This window comes from Ischnura elegans, chromosome 7, assembly GCF_921293095.1.
Source record: "Ischnura elegans chromosome 7, ioIscEleg1.1, whole genome shotgun sequence".
Taxonomy (NCBI): Eukaryota; Metazoa; Arthropoda; class Insecta; order Odonata; family Coenagrionidae; genus Ischnura; species Ischnura elegans.
Window position 1 is genome coordinate 34,272,644 of NC_060252.1, and position 19,815 is coordinate 34,292,458.

General features: G+C 37.8%; 1 protein-coding gene across 1 annotated transcript; it reads left to right on the top strand.

Moving 5' to 3' along the window:
* The first annotated feature begins 1,251 nt into the window (after positions 1 to 1,251).
* On the top strand, positions 1,252 to 15,162 carry LOC124162534 (muscle-specific protein 20). The gene is made up of 4 exons (XM_046539108.1): positions 1,252 to 1,361; positions 9,588 to 9,799; positions 11,497 to 11,617; positions 14,798 to 15,162. The coding sequence occupies exons 1-4, from the start codon at positions 1,332 to 1,334 to the stop codon at positions 14,987 to 14,989; spliced, it is 555 nt and encodes a 184-aa protein (XP_046395064.1). The 5' UTR covers positions 1,252 to 1,331; the 3' UTR covers positions 14,990 to 15,162.
* The last annotated feature ends 4,653 nt before the right edge of the window (positions 15,163 to 19,815 follow it).

Sequence of the window (19,815 nt, forward strand, 5' to 3'; positions counted from 1 at the left end):
GATGATGGTGATTTTATAGAATTGCTTGAAACTGCTTTCCCTAAGACAGCTCGAAATTTTAGAAATTTTCTTCGAAGTTGTTCGAAGGCTCCAGCAGAGAGTTGAACCTGGGCCTCTTCGGGCTAGCCAAGTATTCTACCCACTATGACGCTTCAGTCTTCCATGCTCCCCACATAAATCATAAATGCAAGTTAAAAAAAAAATTGGCCCTAGCACAGAGCCTTGTGGCACACCTTAATGGATGGCACGGATGAATTCACGTTACAATGCTACTATTTTTAAACCTTTACCCATCAAGAGCGTAGTTCTCATATCATTCTCGTGGAAAACTATCAACACCAACTTTTCACCGACAACATTATCTTCTTCATTAACATATATTTGTTGTCATTTTTATTCAAATCTTGAAAACTTAAAAAAATCCTATCCACAAAGTCTTGAACATTTAATTATGAATCTTCAGGGCTAAGAAGTCTTTAACTACAAATAAATATAACTGAAACCAGTTCAGGAATTATTGAAACTTGAATTTGTAATAACTGATGTCGGCACATTAATTAAGAAATAAATGCAGTCGTTGAATAGATGGTGTTAGAGGTTTCCCAGTAAAATTCTTTAAGGCCCGCAAGAAATTACGGTCTCAGCATAAAAAGAATTAAATACTGTCGCGTTTTCAAATGCATCAAATCCATTTTAAGTATAAACAAAAATGTTGGGCATAGGCTTGAAAAATAATAAAAGGGAAAAAAAGAAAATCCAATACGAAAGAGCGTTTGAATAAGATCAGGTAGACCTTCAGAAAAACTCAAGTGACACAAATTTAACGGTTTTAGGGGTAAATTTGTAAAATTTTATTATCATGGAACTACATAAAACTTAAAACTTTCACTTTCTGAACTTTAATAAAAACACGACTCGTGTTTCGATACTAAGTATCATCATGAAGATTATACCAGAGGATCATAATATCAAAAGCAAGGGGGCATAAAGCAAAACTATTTCTCAGCGCATAGGGGTGTGGTCCCGTCGATGATAATCCTATAGAATCGCTGGAAACTCTTTCCGAATTCTCGAACACGAAGGAGAGAAGGAATGACTCGGTTTCTTTGAGGCCTCCAGGCGCCTCTGGATCTTCGCAACTGCTATTTTTAACTGTGTTAATATTCTCGGGGCATAAACGGAGGCCGCGCGCGGCGAAGGAACGGCGTCCCACCCATTCCCCCACCACTGCACCCAACCGCGCCCACGCGCCGAGCATAAAGGGGGCGCCGGACGTCGCACGCGTCCTAGTCCCTCGAAGAGCCGAGTCGGAAAACCCTTCACGCAGAACCATGTCTCTCGAACGTGCGGTCCGGGCCAAGGTAAGCAAAACCTCTCCTTAACTAAAGACATTTTTAACTTTAATCATCATTAGTACACAGGTATTCTCAGTGCAAAAATTCCGGCGGGAAAAAAATCAATGCCTTCACCTGGATGTTAAGTTAAGCGGACAGGTCGTGTTTTTTTCACAACAAATTACTCGTTTAAATTAAACTCAGCATCATAAAAGTGTCAGTGTTAATTAAGTAGGACTTAAAATCCCTTTATCCAAAATATAAAAAAATTGCGGTAAAACTCTTAAATTTATGATACGGGCTAAGTTCCAGAAGAGTCTAGGAAAGGTTTAGGGTTTGTCGAACTTTCTCAAATGTGTTTTTTCAATAATAGACTAAAACAATGAAAATGTTATTAAAATACATTACTTAATAAGACTAGCTTAATGAAAGAACTTTTTAAAAAATCAGGGAGGGAACAAAAACGCAGATAAAACTATTTCTAGGTGCATCATCATTCAAATGCTTAGTTATCTATATAAAATGAAAATTTGAAAATGGAAGTTTGATATGTGTAACTCGTTTAGAAAGTAGGCCAATCGAGTGGAAGTGATGCGTCCTCTTACGCAAAGTGCCTTGATAGATAAGAGAAGAGTGGTGATAACTGTGAACAAAAATATTTCATTTCGTAGATAATGGCGGTAAAACTTAAAATAATAAAATTTCTCATAGATACTCTCTACAATAATTGAGACATCCTAAAAAAAATTGCATAAATTTTCTGCGCATAAATACAAATATTACCACCAATTACTTTCATTTCATTTCTACAACAACAGCGGGAAAATTAAAGTTTTAAATTTCTAGTGGGAAAATTTGAAAAAATAATTCGTTTCAGATGATGGAAAAATTACTGACGAAAGTATCTCAAAAAGCCATCCCGTTGAATCTTCCCTTTTTAGAGGTTTGAGGTCGCGTGAAACGCCTTTTGGGATTTCCCCGCGTTCTGGTTTAAAATACAAAGCGCCTCTTCTCCCTCTGCCGGAGACTTCCAAAGGAACTCTGATTCTAGCCCCAGTTGCGCGCCAATAAATTTTCTAGCTATAGCAAAGAAGGGAAATGCATCTAGAAAAATCTGAACGGTGTTTCTGCTTCTCGAAAGTATTGGGAGCCTTGCATCACAAACATCCTAGCAATATATTCGTCAAAATTATTTTTGTGATTTTTTCCCTTCAAGGAAATCTTTACTGATCCTTAGTTTGTATTATTTACCCTGGAAGAGGATAACGGGATTTTAGATGTCAGAGGCGTGTTAAGCTACGGCCCATATTTTCTCATACTCTAATCGAATAGAGGTTATATGTGCCCTGACCCTTCTTCTTACATTTCGTCCAGTTTCCGTGGCGTAGTTTCTCTTTTCCGCACCCCGTGCTTGTCATTTAATACACTCCAACAATCTTCATTTTGTCCTTATCGTTCACGTGTTTCAGTGCATCCCTTACAACATTTCTTGGTGTGAATATCGTCTTAGTGTCGAATGGTATGAATGTTCCTTTTTCTTCTTTTTTATACATGTCGCTCATATTTAAATAAGATAGGGGAAAATCCTATAAAAGTTAAATACATAAACGTCAACCGAGAAAGAGTTTTTACCGGCTAATATACGAGGTTCATCGCATTGGTTCTTCAGCCACTTTTTTAGGACAGACTTTCACTCGTCACACTTTCGTCACACTGTTTTGACATTTCATCATCATTACTGTCCGTTTCAAAATAAAAGCGGCTGGAGTTTGAAAACTTGTATCTTGGTAAAAAATATCGAAAAAGACAGAACATGCATAAAAGATTCTTTTTGCATTACGGTATCGAAGAGAACTATTTTTCTTCATCTTAATTTGTGTTTTTGTATTCATATTGAAAAAAGAACTGTTTATTCGCCATTTTCGAAGATTTAATTTAAGTTACGTCAATCGTCATAAATCGTTAAATATTGCCTCATAAAAAAACATTTTTTATACGAACTATGATATCGCTAATAGAATAGCAAAACTTTAAAATACCAATTTCAAAAAGTTAGATATGAATAAATATGCATACTAATATTTCTCCAAAACCAGTGAGTTTATCTTCATGAAAATAATCCGATAGCCAGATTAGAACGCTTTTAGTAACACTTAGTTACAATATCTACGCCAAAACACGTAGGATAGTTGACACTGATTTTAAATGTTTTTAATAGATAAAATTTTGGTAACAATTTATATACGCTGACCTACCGAGGCAACATTTCGTCTACGCAAGACTGAATCATTGGGTAAGAAATCAATTCTAGGATTGTTTTGACCTACTTCTCCGTTAACTTCTCACTTTCGACAATAATTTCAATCTTAAATAGCACAATGAATTTTTTTAAAACTTTGTTTCCAGTTTGACAGCATTGGTTCCTGTTTCATTGAATAGCAGAGAGGTAGAAAACAGAAATTATACCCATGAACTTAACTTTTTCGGCCGTCACAGAGTTATAGAGACAGTTGCCAACTTTTGATTTTTTTATCCTATTGATACTACTTTTTCATAGAATTCGGTCTCATCGTCATCATAAGTCAGCAAACCAAAGATTAGTTATACGCAGTTCTTCAATCTGTTCTCCTACAAGATAACCTTTTCACATCCACGCATCTCTTCTCTTTCATACCCTAAATAACTCTCTTCGTGGTCTCCCTTAACTTTTTTTCCTCTTGCGGTAATCCTTCGACAATTACCTTTATGAAGCTTATGCCTCGTGTAGTGTCTAATTAAGCTATCTTGTCGTCATCTTAGTATTACAAAGAGGCCTTTGCTTGTTTCTGTAAGGAATTCTACGCTATTCTCTCGATCTAATCTTCAGTCTAATATTATCGCGGCAGGTTTTATTTGAAAAAAAAATTGCAGTCAATAACATATTTCGATATTTATGGATTTCTTGTGAAATCTCACATTATTCTCAGTAATTTAAAAAAAATTACACCTATAAAGAATCCTTGCCTTCATTTTTATGGAGTTTGGTAAAAAGATACTACCATTTTGAAATATCATGTTTTTTCTTTGTCTTAAATAAAGTGAAATCCGAAATTTCGTGTCACAACAAAAATTTCAACTTTTTCTTTGCTTCACCTTAAAATCTCAGTTTTTGCGGATAAGTGAATTATTCATCAGTTTTCATCGTGGTGTCATAAGAAAACGGCATTGATTACTCAGAAATATAAATCGTGTTACTTATCGCTATTCTCCTACTATGCTCTATCCACAGTTCAATCCATGAATCCGATCGAGGACCTCTCGTCCACTCGACTAGCCTCCCACGGTTCTAATGAAATTGTTATTCACCAAAGCCATTATCGTGTAATGTGGGCAATTGAGTTTTCTCGTTTCTCTTCCTAAGACTCTCAGAATTCTCTTTTCCCTTTTTCTTAGGACCTCAATATCACTCACTCTATCGAATAATTTGATCTTCTTAATTAGACTTGATACCTATTTGACTGAAAATAGTAGAAAATATAGCACCACGCAGAACTCTAGGTTGCCAAGAAGTTGAAATTTTTTTTTTGATTTTCTGAAATATAAAACCAAGTAAGAACGCTTAAATTCGACTCACTGGTTGTAGAATATACAATATGGTACAATAGGCAATCTTTGATATCAATAAAGGAAATTTCTCTTTAACCAAAATCGCCGTAACCAAGAAAAGTTACAGTGAAAATTAATTCTCATGTGGTATTGTACTGAGCATTTATAATGACAGATTCAGTAAGGTCTTATATAGAAAACTAAAGTCTTAGTGATCTTCCCATATTATTCTCAGGTACTTGTGTACTACGAAACCTTAATGGTAGGAAGTGTTCGATACTGGCGACGTGTAGAGGCTTGTGATATGAAAGGATGATCACGACACGCTAAATGTTGTTCCCGCGTCATTTTTCGTCCAATACCGAGAGTTAAAAAAATTATCAATTACAGAGCAAACTTATAGAAAAAATAAAATAAATGACAACAGATAGTTCCAATTGGAAGTTTTGTACATTTATGGTGAAAAAACTAAATTTTTGGCTTGTACGGGAAATATAACCAACTTTCCCGTGGATAGGTTAAAAGAAGACTAAAAGTGGTTCAGTGGTGTATCAGGATGAAATTCTTTAGTTTTTAATGCAATACGATATTGCACGTTAGTGATGTTGTAAAGATGAATTTATTCTTGGAATTTTCGTTACATATTACGTGTATTTAGCCTGAACGTTTTCACTGAAAGGCTATATACTATTGGTGCATCGTGTGAGTGTGTGTGCATTGGTATGTACCCTCTTGCTCTCTGTTTTAGATATTTTTACAGACGAAATTCTTCCTCGATGCGTAGATTGAACAGCGTAAGAAGGATTTAAAATAGTAGAAATAGGCTTTGTTACATGATTTTAATTTATAGGTAGCCCATACCATTCTTGTACAATTTTATCATAAAAACATGGAAAAATTTACTTCCCCGCAAAAACTTACCTTTTCTGATCAGGAAACCTATTATCGGAATTCGTTTTTCGCGCGAAAAATGAACAAAGAAAACTCAGGCAGTCAAAATTACGTATCATGCTCACATAATTATTTTTTTATTCTCTGAAAAGTTAACACGTGGTGTGCTAACACTTCCAGCCACACGCCAATTGAGGCATCCAGCGGCGTTTTATGTAGATATATATGTACGTGTAGCTCCAAAAACCTCCCCGTGTCCTTCACCCACACCCACCACCACTCCTCAGCTTCCTCACCAGATCTGTCTACCCTCAACTTCTCAGAAACGCAGTCCTAAACTTAACCGCAATATTCGTACTCACAACTTTAACCAATTCTCCCCGTTGTTGATGAATGTTGATGTATTCCCCGCCATGCATTTGGAAAGTCTACAACAATATGTGCCTCAGAGTGGAGAAACTAGCAAGGCGGTTTAAACAAAAATATTACATTTGAAATACGTTTGTCATTTCATTATGAATAGTAAAACAGACTTCATTTAGATTCATTCAGCCATATTAAGCGAGATTGAGATACGCTTGGAGTGTGGCTAGAATGTTGTCTTTACATCCCCAGGATCAGGGATCAAATCCCGGCGGTGACAGACTTTTTAGAGGTGAGACAATGGATTTCCAGAGGAAACACAGTGGGATGTAGACGGAAAACATCATAAAAAATGTAAAAAATATATATTAAATAATATTGGGTTATCATAAAATAATGGTGCGGTTTCGGTAATTCATCAGAAGATAGTATGGAAAGGGCGGAAGAAATTTTTTAGAGGTAACCCGATTGCTGCTTGAATGTCGTGACTTCAAGTGCAACACTGCGTCCGTTGGGTGGGACGTTTTGCCGTGGTCCCCTTGGCGCCTTTCATTAAGAGCAGGCTAATGCCGACGCCAGGGTTGTGTCTAATCTTCCTTCCCTCATGGCGCAAATGACCTTAACTGTCGGTCAGCTCCTCAAATTACCATACTATTTAGCGAGTAGCGCTAATCTACAACACAACCGGCAGCTTGCCCACTGACAAGGAATTTCCAGAAGTGTATCTAAGAATATTTCAGCGAACTGTCCTAGTCTGAGCCAGGTAAAAAAATGACGGGTGGCGGCCGTGCGAATTTTGGAACGTACTCCCGTTTTTTTTTACCTTGAGGTACGGAAAATCATTACCTAAAGCAAACAATAAGTTACGCCTCAAGAATATGTTCATGTATTCCATGGATGGATGAATTAAAAGTAGTCTTCGATATTTTTAACTGAAAATGACCCTTAGATCTACGAAATTTTACTCAAAAAGCTTTTGGTAAGAAATTTTATTCGAAAAGTGGAAAATAAAATTTGTACAGGTAAAAAAGTCGCAACCTCCTGAAGTCCTCTTCGTTGGATTTTGGTTAAGGTGTCATGAACTCCACCCACGATTAATATAAAGATTAATTCCAAGGTGTAAACGATACGTCGTTTAAGGAAAGTTGTCTCAGAATCGATGTATGCGCCCGCGTCAAAATCTATTCTTGCAATGGTACCACATCCACCGTCGCCCACAATAAATAAGTTTTCATTCTATATTTTTGGAAATTGAGATTGGAAAGCTCTAAATCTATACAGATTATATTGGAGATATTTGCCAAAGAATAAGAAAATTGTTGGTTGTAACTACAAATTTCGAGTGGATGCATAAACAAATTAAATTATCTTCCTTGTACTTTAAGATTCACAGTAAAAACAGAATTTGGTTTGTTTACCGGACTACATTTTGAATTTTGAGCTAATGAATGCTGTAATTTAACTCAAATCACGTTAGTTGCTAGATTGCAGCGTTGCGATCGGTTCAAGTAGCAGAATCAACTAAAACAAATATATGGATTGCATATAGCACATTTTTTGCACTTTCATTTTGTTTTTTCACCTCGACGGATGTCACCCATGATGTTAATACATGCATTCTAAAACGTTAGTGAAAAGTAGAAAAATCACAGTAAAAACAGAATTTGGTTTGTTTATCGGACTACATTTTGAATTTCGAGCTAATGAATGCTATAATTTAACTCAAATGAAGTTAGTTGCTAGAAAGCAGCGTTAAGATCGGTTCAAATAGCTGAATCAACTAAAACAAATATAAGGACAGCATATAGCACATTTTTTGCACTTTCATTTTGTTTTTTCACCTCGACGGATGTCACCCATGATGTAAATGCATGCATTCTAAAACGTATGTGAAAAGTATTTTCTTCGACTGACGTAGTCACAACCGATCATATTACTTCTTAGTAATTTAATAATTGAGTTTATACAGGAGGCCCCACTATTCTCCACTCCCGCGACTCCTTTGATTACCGTCGGTCGCCGTAAATAATGGCGCTCATGTCGCTAGGATACTTGTCAACGTAGAGTATTCACCCACAGAAGAAACGCGGCGCGGCAAATGTAATCGTTTATTGCTAAAAATTAAGCTCATAGTTGGTGTGAGCTTAATTTTATCAACAAACGATTAAATTCACCGCGTAGCGTACCTATTGTAGGCTAAGACGTATACTGACAAATATCCTAGCGACTGGAGCGCTAATATTTACAACCACCAGCGGGAATCAATGAAATCGCAGGAGAGGATAATCCTGAATACAAAATTTATAACTTTAATACTAAAATCGGTAACAGCAACCCTCCATTTATCCCTTTCCCGAGCTATTCCCTTCAGTTCCTCAATGCTCTCTCTCCTTACGACCTTCTTTGTTTGTCCCAAGTACAAGTGTGAATATTCCTCGCGGTACTTCTCCTTAAATTCTCCCTCCATTATATTCCTCACGTTATTGCTGTGTGCACTGATATGATGCATTCATTGGGTCATTCCCGGGAATATAGTGCTCCACTATTTCCTTTCTTCATCAATTCTTAGGTAAACCACCTCATTTCTCCCTTAACTGCCTACCTGGTCTCAAGAACCCGCCACCAACACCCGTTCTCTAAGGTTTTGAGTCTTATCGGGTCTGCATTTCTGATTTTCCCTTTGAACTCTTAATCTTTCTCTTCCTTTCCAAAATTCTGCAGAAGATTCGTAACGCCTATTGAATTATATCTCCAGCACTCGTCGCCAGAAGCAGGTCTCAAAAGTTACGAGTCTTATCTGACCTGCATTTCTGATTTTTCCTTTGAAGTTTTCAACTCTTAACCTTTCTCTGCCCTTCCAAATTGCTGCAGAAGATTCTATACGCCTATTAAATTATATCTCTAGCACACGCCGCCAGAAGGACGTCTCAAAGGTTTTGAGTCTTATCTAGTCTGCATTTCTGATTTTCCCTTTGAAATTTTGAGCTCTTAACCTTTATCTGCCCTTCAAAATTGCTGCAGAAGATTCGTAACGCCTATAAAATTATATTTATATCATCCAACGCCAGAACTAAGTCACAAAGGATTTGAGTCTTATCTGGTCAGCATTTCTGATTTGCAATTTGAACTCTAATCCTTTCATTATCCAAATTTCATTCATCCAAATAGTTGCAGAAGATTCGTCACGCCAATTAAACTACCATATAATAATTAATTTTCTTTGTATATACATATAATCAACGGATAACACATAGGCTTTCAGAAGGTTTTGGGTTCGAGTCCCAGTCAGACCGCTTTTTTACCCTCAGATTTCTGGCTTTTTCCATCTATCAAATTATTTATCACCAATATTTTCCTTTTCAATTGTCTGTTTAATTTATCTTATTATTAAATTCATGATTTCCTCTCCTTTAGTTGGCCGGAAAGCGTGACCCCGAGCAGGAGAAGCAGGCACAGGAATGGATGGAGACCATTCTTGGCGAGAAGTTCCCCAAGGGCGTGGCCTATGAGGACCACATCCGTGACGGACAGGTGCTGTGCCGGCTCATGAACAAGATCTCCCCAGGCTCCGTGGCCAAGATCAACTCCTCCGGAGGCCAGTTCAAGATGATGGAGAACATCAACCTGTGAGTACTTCGCTTTGGTAAACCCTCGCGCTCAATTCTCCTCCAAGCCTTTCTTTCCACGTCTTCGTATGATGGGTGTACACGTGTTCACCAAAGAGTGAGCTAGTTACCCCACCTCTATAATCCTCACTCTAAGGAATAAAGATAATTTTCTATTTATAAATAAATAATTAGAAGAAATAAAGCGAATTAAAATTGCAGGAAACAGTTATTAGACTTTTCCCATGCATTATTGAGACAATAAACCTTACCTAGGGCACAAATAACGTGAAAAAAGGGAAAAGTGTTTGCAACCAATGAAACACTTTTCTTATGGGATTTAATAAGTTAACATAAATGGGTGAAAAATAACAAACACAAAAAAATTCTCTCTTAGTGACTTTACGAAAGGAATATATTCAGGATATTCCGTGTTAGTCTTCAATAGTTAGGGCGCTACGATGACGAGTGTGCGAATAAATAAGGGCTACCTCCTACGTACAGGGGATCTCAAGACGAATCTGCATTCCTTCAGGATGTGGTAGGGGAGAAAATTTTAATAATTTTTTGTCCATAAACATGGAGTCGTAACTCCTTTGCTACTGATCTATAGCAACGTAAAAATTTAGCTGGATTAACTTTGGAGGTACCATGAAAACGGTATTTCATGGGTAGTCAGCCTTTTAGACATTTTATTTTATACTCTGAGGATTTTTAAGGACATTAAATAATTAAGGTTGGACGAAAACGCGCGATTATAAACTTCTGAAACAAATAATCTCAAAAAGGGTGACATTGCGCAATCGAATAATGATTCTCGCTCAAAGATCTTGTTTATTTAGCTCAAAGATTTCATTAATTTCAGTAATTTGTCTAAGACATTCAACGAATTGGCCTACTCTGAGTCAGGTAAACAAATGCTGGGTGCTGGCCGTGTCAAATTTTGGAACGTAGTTCCGTTTTTTTATCTTGGGGATCAGAACATCATTACAAACTCAAAAAAATAAGTTACGCCTCTAATTGTGTTTGTGCATTTCATGGCTGAGCTTTTTAAAAGTAGTTTTTGATGTTGCTAATTGAAAACAGCTATGTTTAAGATCTCCGGGAATCAACTCTATAAGCTTAAGGGAGGCAATTTTATTAGACAAGGGGCTATAAAATAAATGAAGAAAAATTAAAGTATAACCTTCTGAAGTCATCATTGCTCGATTTTGGTTAAGATGGTATCGCCATATTCATTCGTACACAGTTCAGATACTTTGTCCAAGTTAATCACGTATGTACAACTCAATACGAAGGAACATGGCGACCTTCCAAGTGAATCCAATATATTTTGCATCTGTCCGTCTTTAAAAAACCTCAAGCATTTCAGTGAAGGATTTCCCTTTCACGAGTTCTTGCAGTTCCTTCAGAAGGATCGCAATCTTTGCGCTTCATTTAAATGCATGAAAAGTAATGCAATACTGACATTACCTTCCCAGTTAGCATAATTTTCATCGTAAAATTCTCACATAGCCCTCACGTAAAGTTCTTCGCGTTGAGCTGCAGCGTAGATTACAAAGTACGGACAGTTTTCCTACAAACAGAGCTACTTTCGAATTCGAATTCTATGTATTTGATTAATTCGAACCAATAAGCACAATCCAATTAAGTAAAAACTATATTTTGATATCAGTGCAAAATAAATAAATGCATCATTCCTCTTTCTTTTTTTCTAGATTCCAGCAGGCCCTCAAGGCATACGGTGTGGCCGACGTAGATGTCTTCCAGACCGTAGACCTGTGGGAGAAGAAAGACATCGCCCAGGTGACCACGACGCTCTTTTCCCTCGGCAGACAGGTGCGTACACCTCCGAAACATCAATTTGCGTATCAAAAGCTTCGTCTCGATTCCAAGGCGCGTACACCGATTACGTCTCATGCTTATTGGACACAGTCTCTGACAATAGTATCCTGGACTGCCTCATGATGAGCAATACGAAAATAACTTGGATGTTAGTCCACAATTTATTCGATTACTACTTTTAAGCATTATTGCTCTTGATTGATTTTTTTATTCTTCCCCTTCCTCCACCTTTGAGGGTAAATGAAAGACAACTTACGCATATCAAGGCTGGAGTAAGGAACCCAACAGATTGTACCCTGATACATGACATGGCAAAAATGGATCATATTCGCATATAACGTGGGATAATATCCAAGTTATATTTATTCACGTGTCATTTATTTAGTGCATATGCTGTTAAGCTTAAGATCATTGATGACTTTAAGCAGTGGTTGGCTCCATTCATGAAACTGAGAGACGAAGTTTTACAAACTGCACCCCACTAGCTCCAGTTCCAGTGCCCTTCCACTTCTTTCTTTTCCAAACGAACTCCCTTAATTCCTAGAAGATCTTCTTCTTCTTGATTTATCTGCCACACGAAATTATATCAAGGCCCTTTTTAGGGTACTTCACCATCAATTTATTACATTTTTCACGTGATCACTGTGTTACATGAAATGACCATAACTGCCAAACTAGCCGACGCACCAATTAAATAAACTGTCCAAAGAGGCAACGACTCACCTAGAAATAAAGTCAAGCCACAAATAAATTAGATTGGTGTCCAGCAAATCCTTTGAATTTTACACATGTATGAATTTTACACGAGAGCTTTTGAGTATAACTTTAGTGAAAGTTCCTTTCGCTTTAAAGGCAGCTTCATGCGAACAAAATCCAAAATATTAGTTATTTGTTGTCACCAACTGAAAACACTGAATACTGAACACAGTATACTGAAAAGAGAAGGTTATTATGTGTCAACATTAATGTCACCAGTGTTATGAAAAATGAAATTTTAAGAGAGAGGCGTTTTTGCTGAAGCGTCTCATATGATTTAGTTATCGTTTCATTAGAACGTAGTAGTTAAATACTGGATTTATTCTACCCATGATGAAAAATATCGCAGTATAACGGTAATGTCACTCCATTTGCGCTCTTCCCCGAGATTAGCAGCGGATAAACAGTCTCCGTGAATTTAAATGGGGCATTTATTGCCATAATCGTTTGAACTCAACTTAAGATATTTTGTTCGTGAAGCACTCAAATTTCCTTTATTTACTCTCTTATTTCTATTTATTGCCTTCCCCTCGTAGTAGTATCAATATTATATTCATAAGTAAATAACCGATATAGGAAGTTACAATATGACATGGAAACGTGGTTGCGTGGAAAGAAATCCAAAACTAGTGTATTATATCTATTATACCTACACACAAAATGAAGTTAATAACGTTTTTTAAATCAGAACATCATTTCTTGATGATTAATCTCGAAAAACCTCGCGTTTTCTAACCAATTTCTGCAGTGAAGAAAGCCATTAATTCATCCATAAGCAATTAAAGTACCAGGAGATTAAATGCATAGAGATGAATAAAATCCTATATCTCAAACCTAAGACCGGGCCCACCTTAATTTAACACGATTCGTTATTCGGGAAGTAATTTTTTCTAAGCTGAATATAATTGCCATTCCGCGCAATTGATTGATAGAAACTTTACAGGATTTCAATGCAATTGATTGAATATATATGGGCAATTCATTGAATATATTTTGGGAAATTCGTAGATAAAAATTGCTTAGAATAAAGAAATTGATTGTTTTAAAAATTGAACATAGGTGAATATTTTGACTTTCCATCAAAGCGATTCAAATTGGAAGCGGTTAACATTAGGAAAGCTTCCAACCTATGAGCGAATCCTACGCTATTCCTAGAGGAGTGGACTCTTCATTTTTTCAATAGAAGTTGGTTCCTTTCTGCATTGTAAAATGTATCTTAAAACCTTATACATGCTAAAGTGATACGAGCAAAAAGGCAGCTATCGTTAAATGAGTCTTCTCTGTAAAGGCAAACAAAGAGAATGCACTCCCGCTTTATGTATTAGGACGATGTTTTAGTACCATGAGGAAATAGATGCGCTATTTTGATCTGAAAAATTCACCGTAATTTTTCAAGCATTGAAACAGGAGATATACGACTAGCCCTAAGAGGGCGGCAGTTTCGCAGAATTTAGAACGACGATTATTGGTCATTTAAACTCTTAAGCTGTCTAGCTTCTATCGGCTAATAGTTACCCCGGTACTAAATTATTTGAGCATTTATCACGAAGAAGATTAATTTATGTATTCTCGAAGATGAAATTTACTTTAAACTAGTCAATTTTAAATTATTGAAGTCACATCGTCCCACGGTCTTCATCGGTTCTGAAACTATCCTCAAGCGATACGGGTCCCAAACCCACGCTTTAAGTCTAAAAATGGTGCAGCATATGTTGCAAGAAGTCCTTCACTAGCAATAATTTTTTTATTTTTCATTTTTTTTCACCGCTGATCTCGGTAACTTTTTATTCTTGAAACGAAAGGAACGGTATATTCCTAGGATTTAAGGGCATTAATGCCCGACACATTTTAGAAATTCATAAAGATACATACACAACACTTAAAAATATACTGCAGAAAGATCTATTCAAAATAATATCTACTCTCTCTACTTTCTGTAGCTACCTGATAAATTGAATTTTTTTTTCTCGTGATCAGGCGTTTGCAACGCAGAAGCACGCCCATCGGTTAATGATAAAAAGGCCTCAAATATACGCTCAAATACGCTCTGGTATATTATTACTTCTCCAAGTAAATAATACTTAATAACCACAGGATGAGATGATACAGAGAAAATTTTATTTCAATAAAGATGGAAAATATGAGTAAAAATGATCTATAGCTGTCTTTTCAGGTAAATTATTATTAAAATATTTCGATCTAAAATTACGTAATTTCTTTACCAAATCATCAGTAAAATAAACGAAGGCACAAAAATTCAAAAGTATATACTATGAAATAGGCAGTTCAAATTCATTTTGAACCAGACGAATGGGTAAAAATTACCTATACCGTCCTTGGAGTGTTAAATGCTACGTATGCTTATGCACTCCGCAGTAAGCCCCCCGCTTGACGCTTTGATTATTTTCTTTCACACAGACCTACAAGCACCCAGAGTGGCCAGGCCCCTACCTGGGACCCAAGCCGTCCGATGAGTGCAAGCGTGAATTCACAGAGGAGCAGATGCGTGCCGGAGAGACGATCATCGGCTTGCAAGCCGGTCAGAACAAGGGCGCCACCCAGGCGGGACAGAACCTTGGTGCTGGCCGCAAGATCCTTCTGGGAAAGTAGACGCCCGTATCACACGCCGTTTTGTACGTAAAGCAGAGAAAATAGAAGAGGAGCCGTGCAGTGTGCAAATGAAGATCAGGGAAGAGAAAACAAATGAACTGATGATAATGTTCCATGTATGTTTGAGCACCAAATTATTTTCAATATAAAAGTGATTTTTTTGCAGCTCCAAAGTGCTTTTATATTTCCTCTCGGATCGGCTTAGTCCGATCGGCTAGGTCCTGGTTTTTTTAAAATCAACATTTCAAAGCTCTCTTTGACAGCCTTATTGAGGGTGAGATAACGAAAACAGCAGGTGAGTTGCTAGAAAAATATACTTGTCCCAAATAGGAGTTTATCAGATGTAACGTAATGGAATATATAATTCATATTGTACGAGCAAGAGAAAAACTTTATAAAGTCTACAAGAGAAGTTTATAAAATTTTTCTCGTCAGTTCAACATGAATACTGGTTCCAAAATCAAAACTCTTTCATGAGGAATTTTCCCTAGACTACCAGCGCCGCACGTCTAATGAGTGGCGTAGCTCATTTCCGAAACCTAACACAATTAACGGAAAACCATGCCATAAGTGGACGATCCTCGGGCGAAAATATTGACGCTCAGATCCGTTGGTTAGATGTTAAAACCAACAGCCTCAATGACGAATTGTGTTAATTGGCATATATATTGACATACTTGATGGAAGTTTAGCGTGATACAAAGTTTAAGTGCGAATTTGGACAGGGCGCCCTGAGAGATAAGAGCACCATTGTTTGCAAAAACCAGAGTCTATCGAAAAGCCCAGAACATTTACATGAAGAAAGTGGAGGTATGTACACTCGCTGAAGAGCATTAGTTGTTCACGAAAAAAAACTTATTTCGTTATTTTAATGGGGTAGTCCTGGATGTAGGAGAGAGTTCCAGCAATTCAAATTTCTCCGGGCACAAGATCCTCGAAATATGAACTAGGCTGTACTAATGCCAGGTTTGAGTTGTTGGAAAATGGACCTTGAATAGAAATGATCTTTCCTCTCACTAATCCCAAGAACATGTGTCCCGCAGAATTTCAAGCATTTTTCACCTCGGACGTCAGTCCTTTTTCTCGTAATTGCGGATGTTGCGGACGGGCGAATGCTTATTCCTGGAAAGTTATAATTCTAACCTGGAAATATAGCGGTGCCTTTTTTCGTTCCCCCTTGCTCTTGTAATCCCAACGGATATGTCAACGGGAAGAATAAACAAAGCACTTGGCCGACTGCCCGACACGCCATCTGGGAATCGTTTATATGGTCGCCACTGTCCCGGCGCGGATAATTAATAACTTTCATGCGCCGACCGAAATAGTCGCCGACAAAAATAGTGCAATTTTAGAAACGAGTTATATGAGGAAATCTGAACGGTCATGAGGGGCGTCTAAAATTGGCATGTGAGGAACTCAGGCGAGGGAGCATGGGAAGGAATCCGTCGCAGGCGAACTCACCACTAGGGAGCTTGGAGGGAGGAGGGTAGATTGACAAAATTGAACAGGGATCGGCATCGGTCAAACACCTCGTCCTTTGAAATCAGGCCAAAGGCAACCTCCAGGCGATCTTTTCCTTCTTTAACGGCATCGGCATGGGCACAAGAAGCAACGGATTAGCGGGTAAGTTCATTTGCGCCGTTGGGGGCGAAAGGATGAAGAAAAGTCTGCCGGGAACTGAGGTGGACTAACCACTGCGGACCAGTGGGTATCCCCGCCCTGTGAGGGCCCAGGGTCTCTTCCTATAAAGTTCATCTTTGCTGACCGTCCCGTGCACCCAACTACCTTGTGAGTGAGTGCCAATTAAATTTAAGACATAACTCGTTGTTTCGAGCGTGACTTCATAAAATCGACTTTACATAATAAAATTCAAATTAATTTTATAATTCCACATAAATTTAATAGAGTACGAACAGATGATGACGTTCTACGTTGAAACCTAGGTCGCATAGTATGATATTTTTGTGAAATTATAAAAGTTTTTGCATTCCATTATATAAATTCAATATAATAAGAATTCCGAATTTCACAACTCTTTGCCGCCAAAAATTTGAGAAATGTTAACGGGTTGAAAAAAGACGGGAGAAAGTTGAAATAAGGTTTCAAGATGGACAAAAATAAAATTGGGAACATGTATACTCAGAAAGAAAGGAGAACTGATGACACACTAATTTTGAATCGTAAATTAAACTCTTCTGTCTGAATCATTTTACAATGCTATTCTAAATGCTTTATCTTACTTTCTCTCGGAAGCGTTTGCCTTTCGAGACCCTTTGATATTAACGCTACTGAGGCACTTCGTCTTTGTTCAGAAATGGGCAATAAAAATATTAGAGATAACTATTTTTCTTCCTAAAATTTCCATAAAAATCTCAGGCTAGGCTTTGCAATTCTACTCTCATACATTAATGCCATTAACACGGGTCGTAACCTTTTGTAACTTAACACGGGTAGCAACAGTACTTGAAAGCCGCGCTGGGCTGGCCGTTTTAATAATTCCAAAAACTCTTTAGAATACTCTTTGGATGATTTTAAGGGCTTAAAGCTCCTAGATAAAAAGAGATAAATTAACAAACGATACTCCATACGAAGTATTTTGTGGTAGTAGAGGAAAGAGGGTGGTCGCTTAAGGATTGGTTGAAAAAAAATATTCTCCCTGGCCGTTGGAGGAGGGAGAGAATGAAAAAAATGTAAAATTTCCCTAGTAAAATTAAGGCAATTACGCATGATCCTCTATGATAGCGAAGCTTTAACGTTGACAGCAGCTGAGATGTGAGTAGTGGAAGCTTTCGAAATGTGTTGCTACCGAAGAATGATGAAAATAAAATGAATCAGCCGATAGATGAGGATTGTTAAGAAGAATGGGAGAAAGGAGAAGCCTTCTAAAAATTTAAGGAGATGACGGGAAAGCGTAGTTGGCCACATAATGAGGAATGATGACCTGATGAAAACAACCGTAGCAGGAAAGGTGAAAAGGAAGAAGGGCAAGGGATGTCCCCGAATGAATTACATAAAACAGGTCATGAAGGATGCAAAATAGAAGAAATATGCCGCTATAAAAAGACTAGTGGATTGGAAAGAGGGGTAGAGAGCAATGTCAAACCAATCTTAGGATTGCTGACTAATGAAGATGACGCTCCGTTCCAAGGCAAATGGTTTATGAAGGTTGCTGCTAAATATAGGTGGTATTTTTGGCAGGTATTGACGCATTGTTATTAAAGGATTCTAGCAGTAGAGGAAGATTTGCATGAGCATTTGCGAATCAGTCCATTCTGCCTCTCACACTGACCTACCCTTTCCCATTCATAATAAGGCCTACTCCCTTTCATTCTATCAATAAACCCCATTCTCTTCCTCCCCCTTCCCTGCTGGCCGAACTATCTTTCTTTCAAGCCCCTCTTCAGCATCCTCTCCGACCGTTCACAATGGACACTCACTAAATAGAGTTTACTCCAAAGATTTCGTAAAATGTGCTTGTACGAGGGCGATTTTTTTTCAACAACCACCACCACGACAAAGGGTGATGAACAGAAAACGAAGTGATTGATTCAAAATTATTTCATAGCTAAATATTGAGCAAACTTGTGGTGTCCTTTCGACGTAATGGTCTTCGCAATTGAGGAATTGGTCGCGCCTGTGGACAAGCTTTACTATACCTTCCTCATGGAATGTTGCCGCCAATGTCCTCCAATGAATCTTGCCTTTGTCTCAAAGCTCATCGCTTGAAAACGCCTCCCGCTAAACAACATCTTTATTTCAGCGCAAAGATGGACATCACATCACACTAGGTTCGGTATTGCACGGCGGGTGATCGATAATGTCCCATTGAAATTGGTCAAGGAGAAGTTGGCAAGGCTGCATCAGCGCTAAGATGACTTGCGTCAGTGAGGGGGGGGTGGGTTTGGGGGATAAAACCCCCCCAGAGATCAGAGAAATTTTTAAGTTTAATCCAATTTACTTAATTGGATTGATATTACTAATCTAATAGAATAGTGTAAGGATTAACAAAATATCCTTCAGAAAGCCGTAAAACTAACCATTTATCTTAAAATTCCGCAATAAGTATATTAATCTCGCACCTACCTTTTATCCTGGTGGGTATTCCATACCCCCACACACCCCGGTATTAGTTGCTTCTAAAACCCCCCCCTCCACCTTAATTCCTAGCTGCACCCGTGACTGGCGTTGTCATGGATCAGAACCCTTCCAGAAGTCAGCATTTCTCCTCTTTTGTTTTGAATGACAATGGGCGTAATGTTTCACATTATTTCACACTCTTGCCACAGAGCATTCACTCTCTTTTATCGGCATGCATGTCAATGCTGCAGCCGTTCGGCGAGTTTTCTGGCTGTCAGTCCGCAATGCAAACTTGGTGGGAGAATCAACTGAGGAAATGCAGTAAATGAGATTGCCACTAACCTAAAACTTACAACTTACGGTCATAAATGACTTGAGCGTGTGGTTCAGAGGATCCGCAGTTATCCTATCCGCGCAGTACCCTTCTGTCGCTTGTGTGTTGTTTCTGCTGAGCGATTGGCGGTTGAAAAAAAACCACCCTCGTATTTGGTACGTGAAATACATCATATTACAAAATGCTCAGTACTTCTGAATCAGATGATGAATCGTATGACTTGTGAATACATTGGATGTGAATTATACCTTTTCAAAATTGGTTATTTTCATCACCTCTGTAGTGAGCATGCGGTTTATTCGATATTTTCCTCTACAATTACTATCCAGCGACAAATACTCATTTACTCAAAAGATCAATGTATATTACATTGTTAAAATTAGTTTATTGATCAAGGGCACATTTATTTTTCAAA

What these genes read in the sequence shown, in the direction of transcription:
- LOC124162534 (XM_046539108.1), top strand. Translation starts at nt 1,332, where the DNA reads ATGTCTCTCGAACGTGCGGTCCGGGCCAAG. An exon ending in AACGTGCGGTCCGGGCCAAG is followed by an intron (nt 1,362 to 9,587) that starts GTAAGCAAAACC and finishes CCTCTCCTTTAG; the next exon opens with TTGGCCGGAAAGCGTGACCC. An exon ending in ATGATGGAGAACATCAACCT is followed by an intron (nt 9,800 to 11,496) that starts GTGAGTACTTCG and finishes CTTTTTTTCTAG; the next exon opens with ATTCCAGCAGGCCCTCAAGG.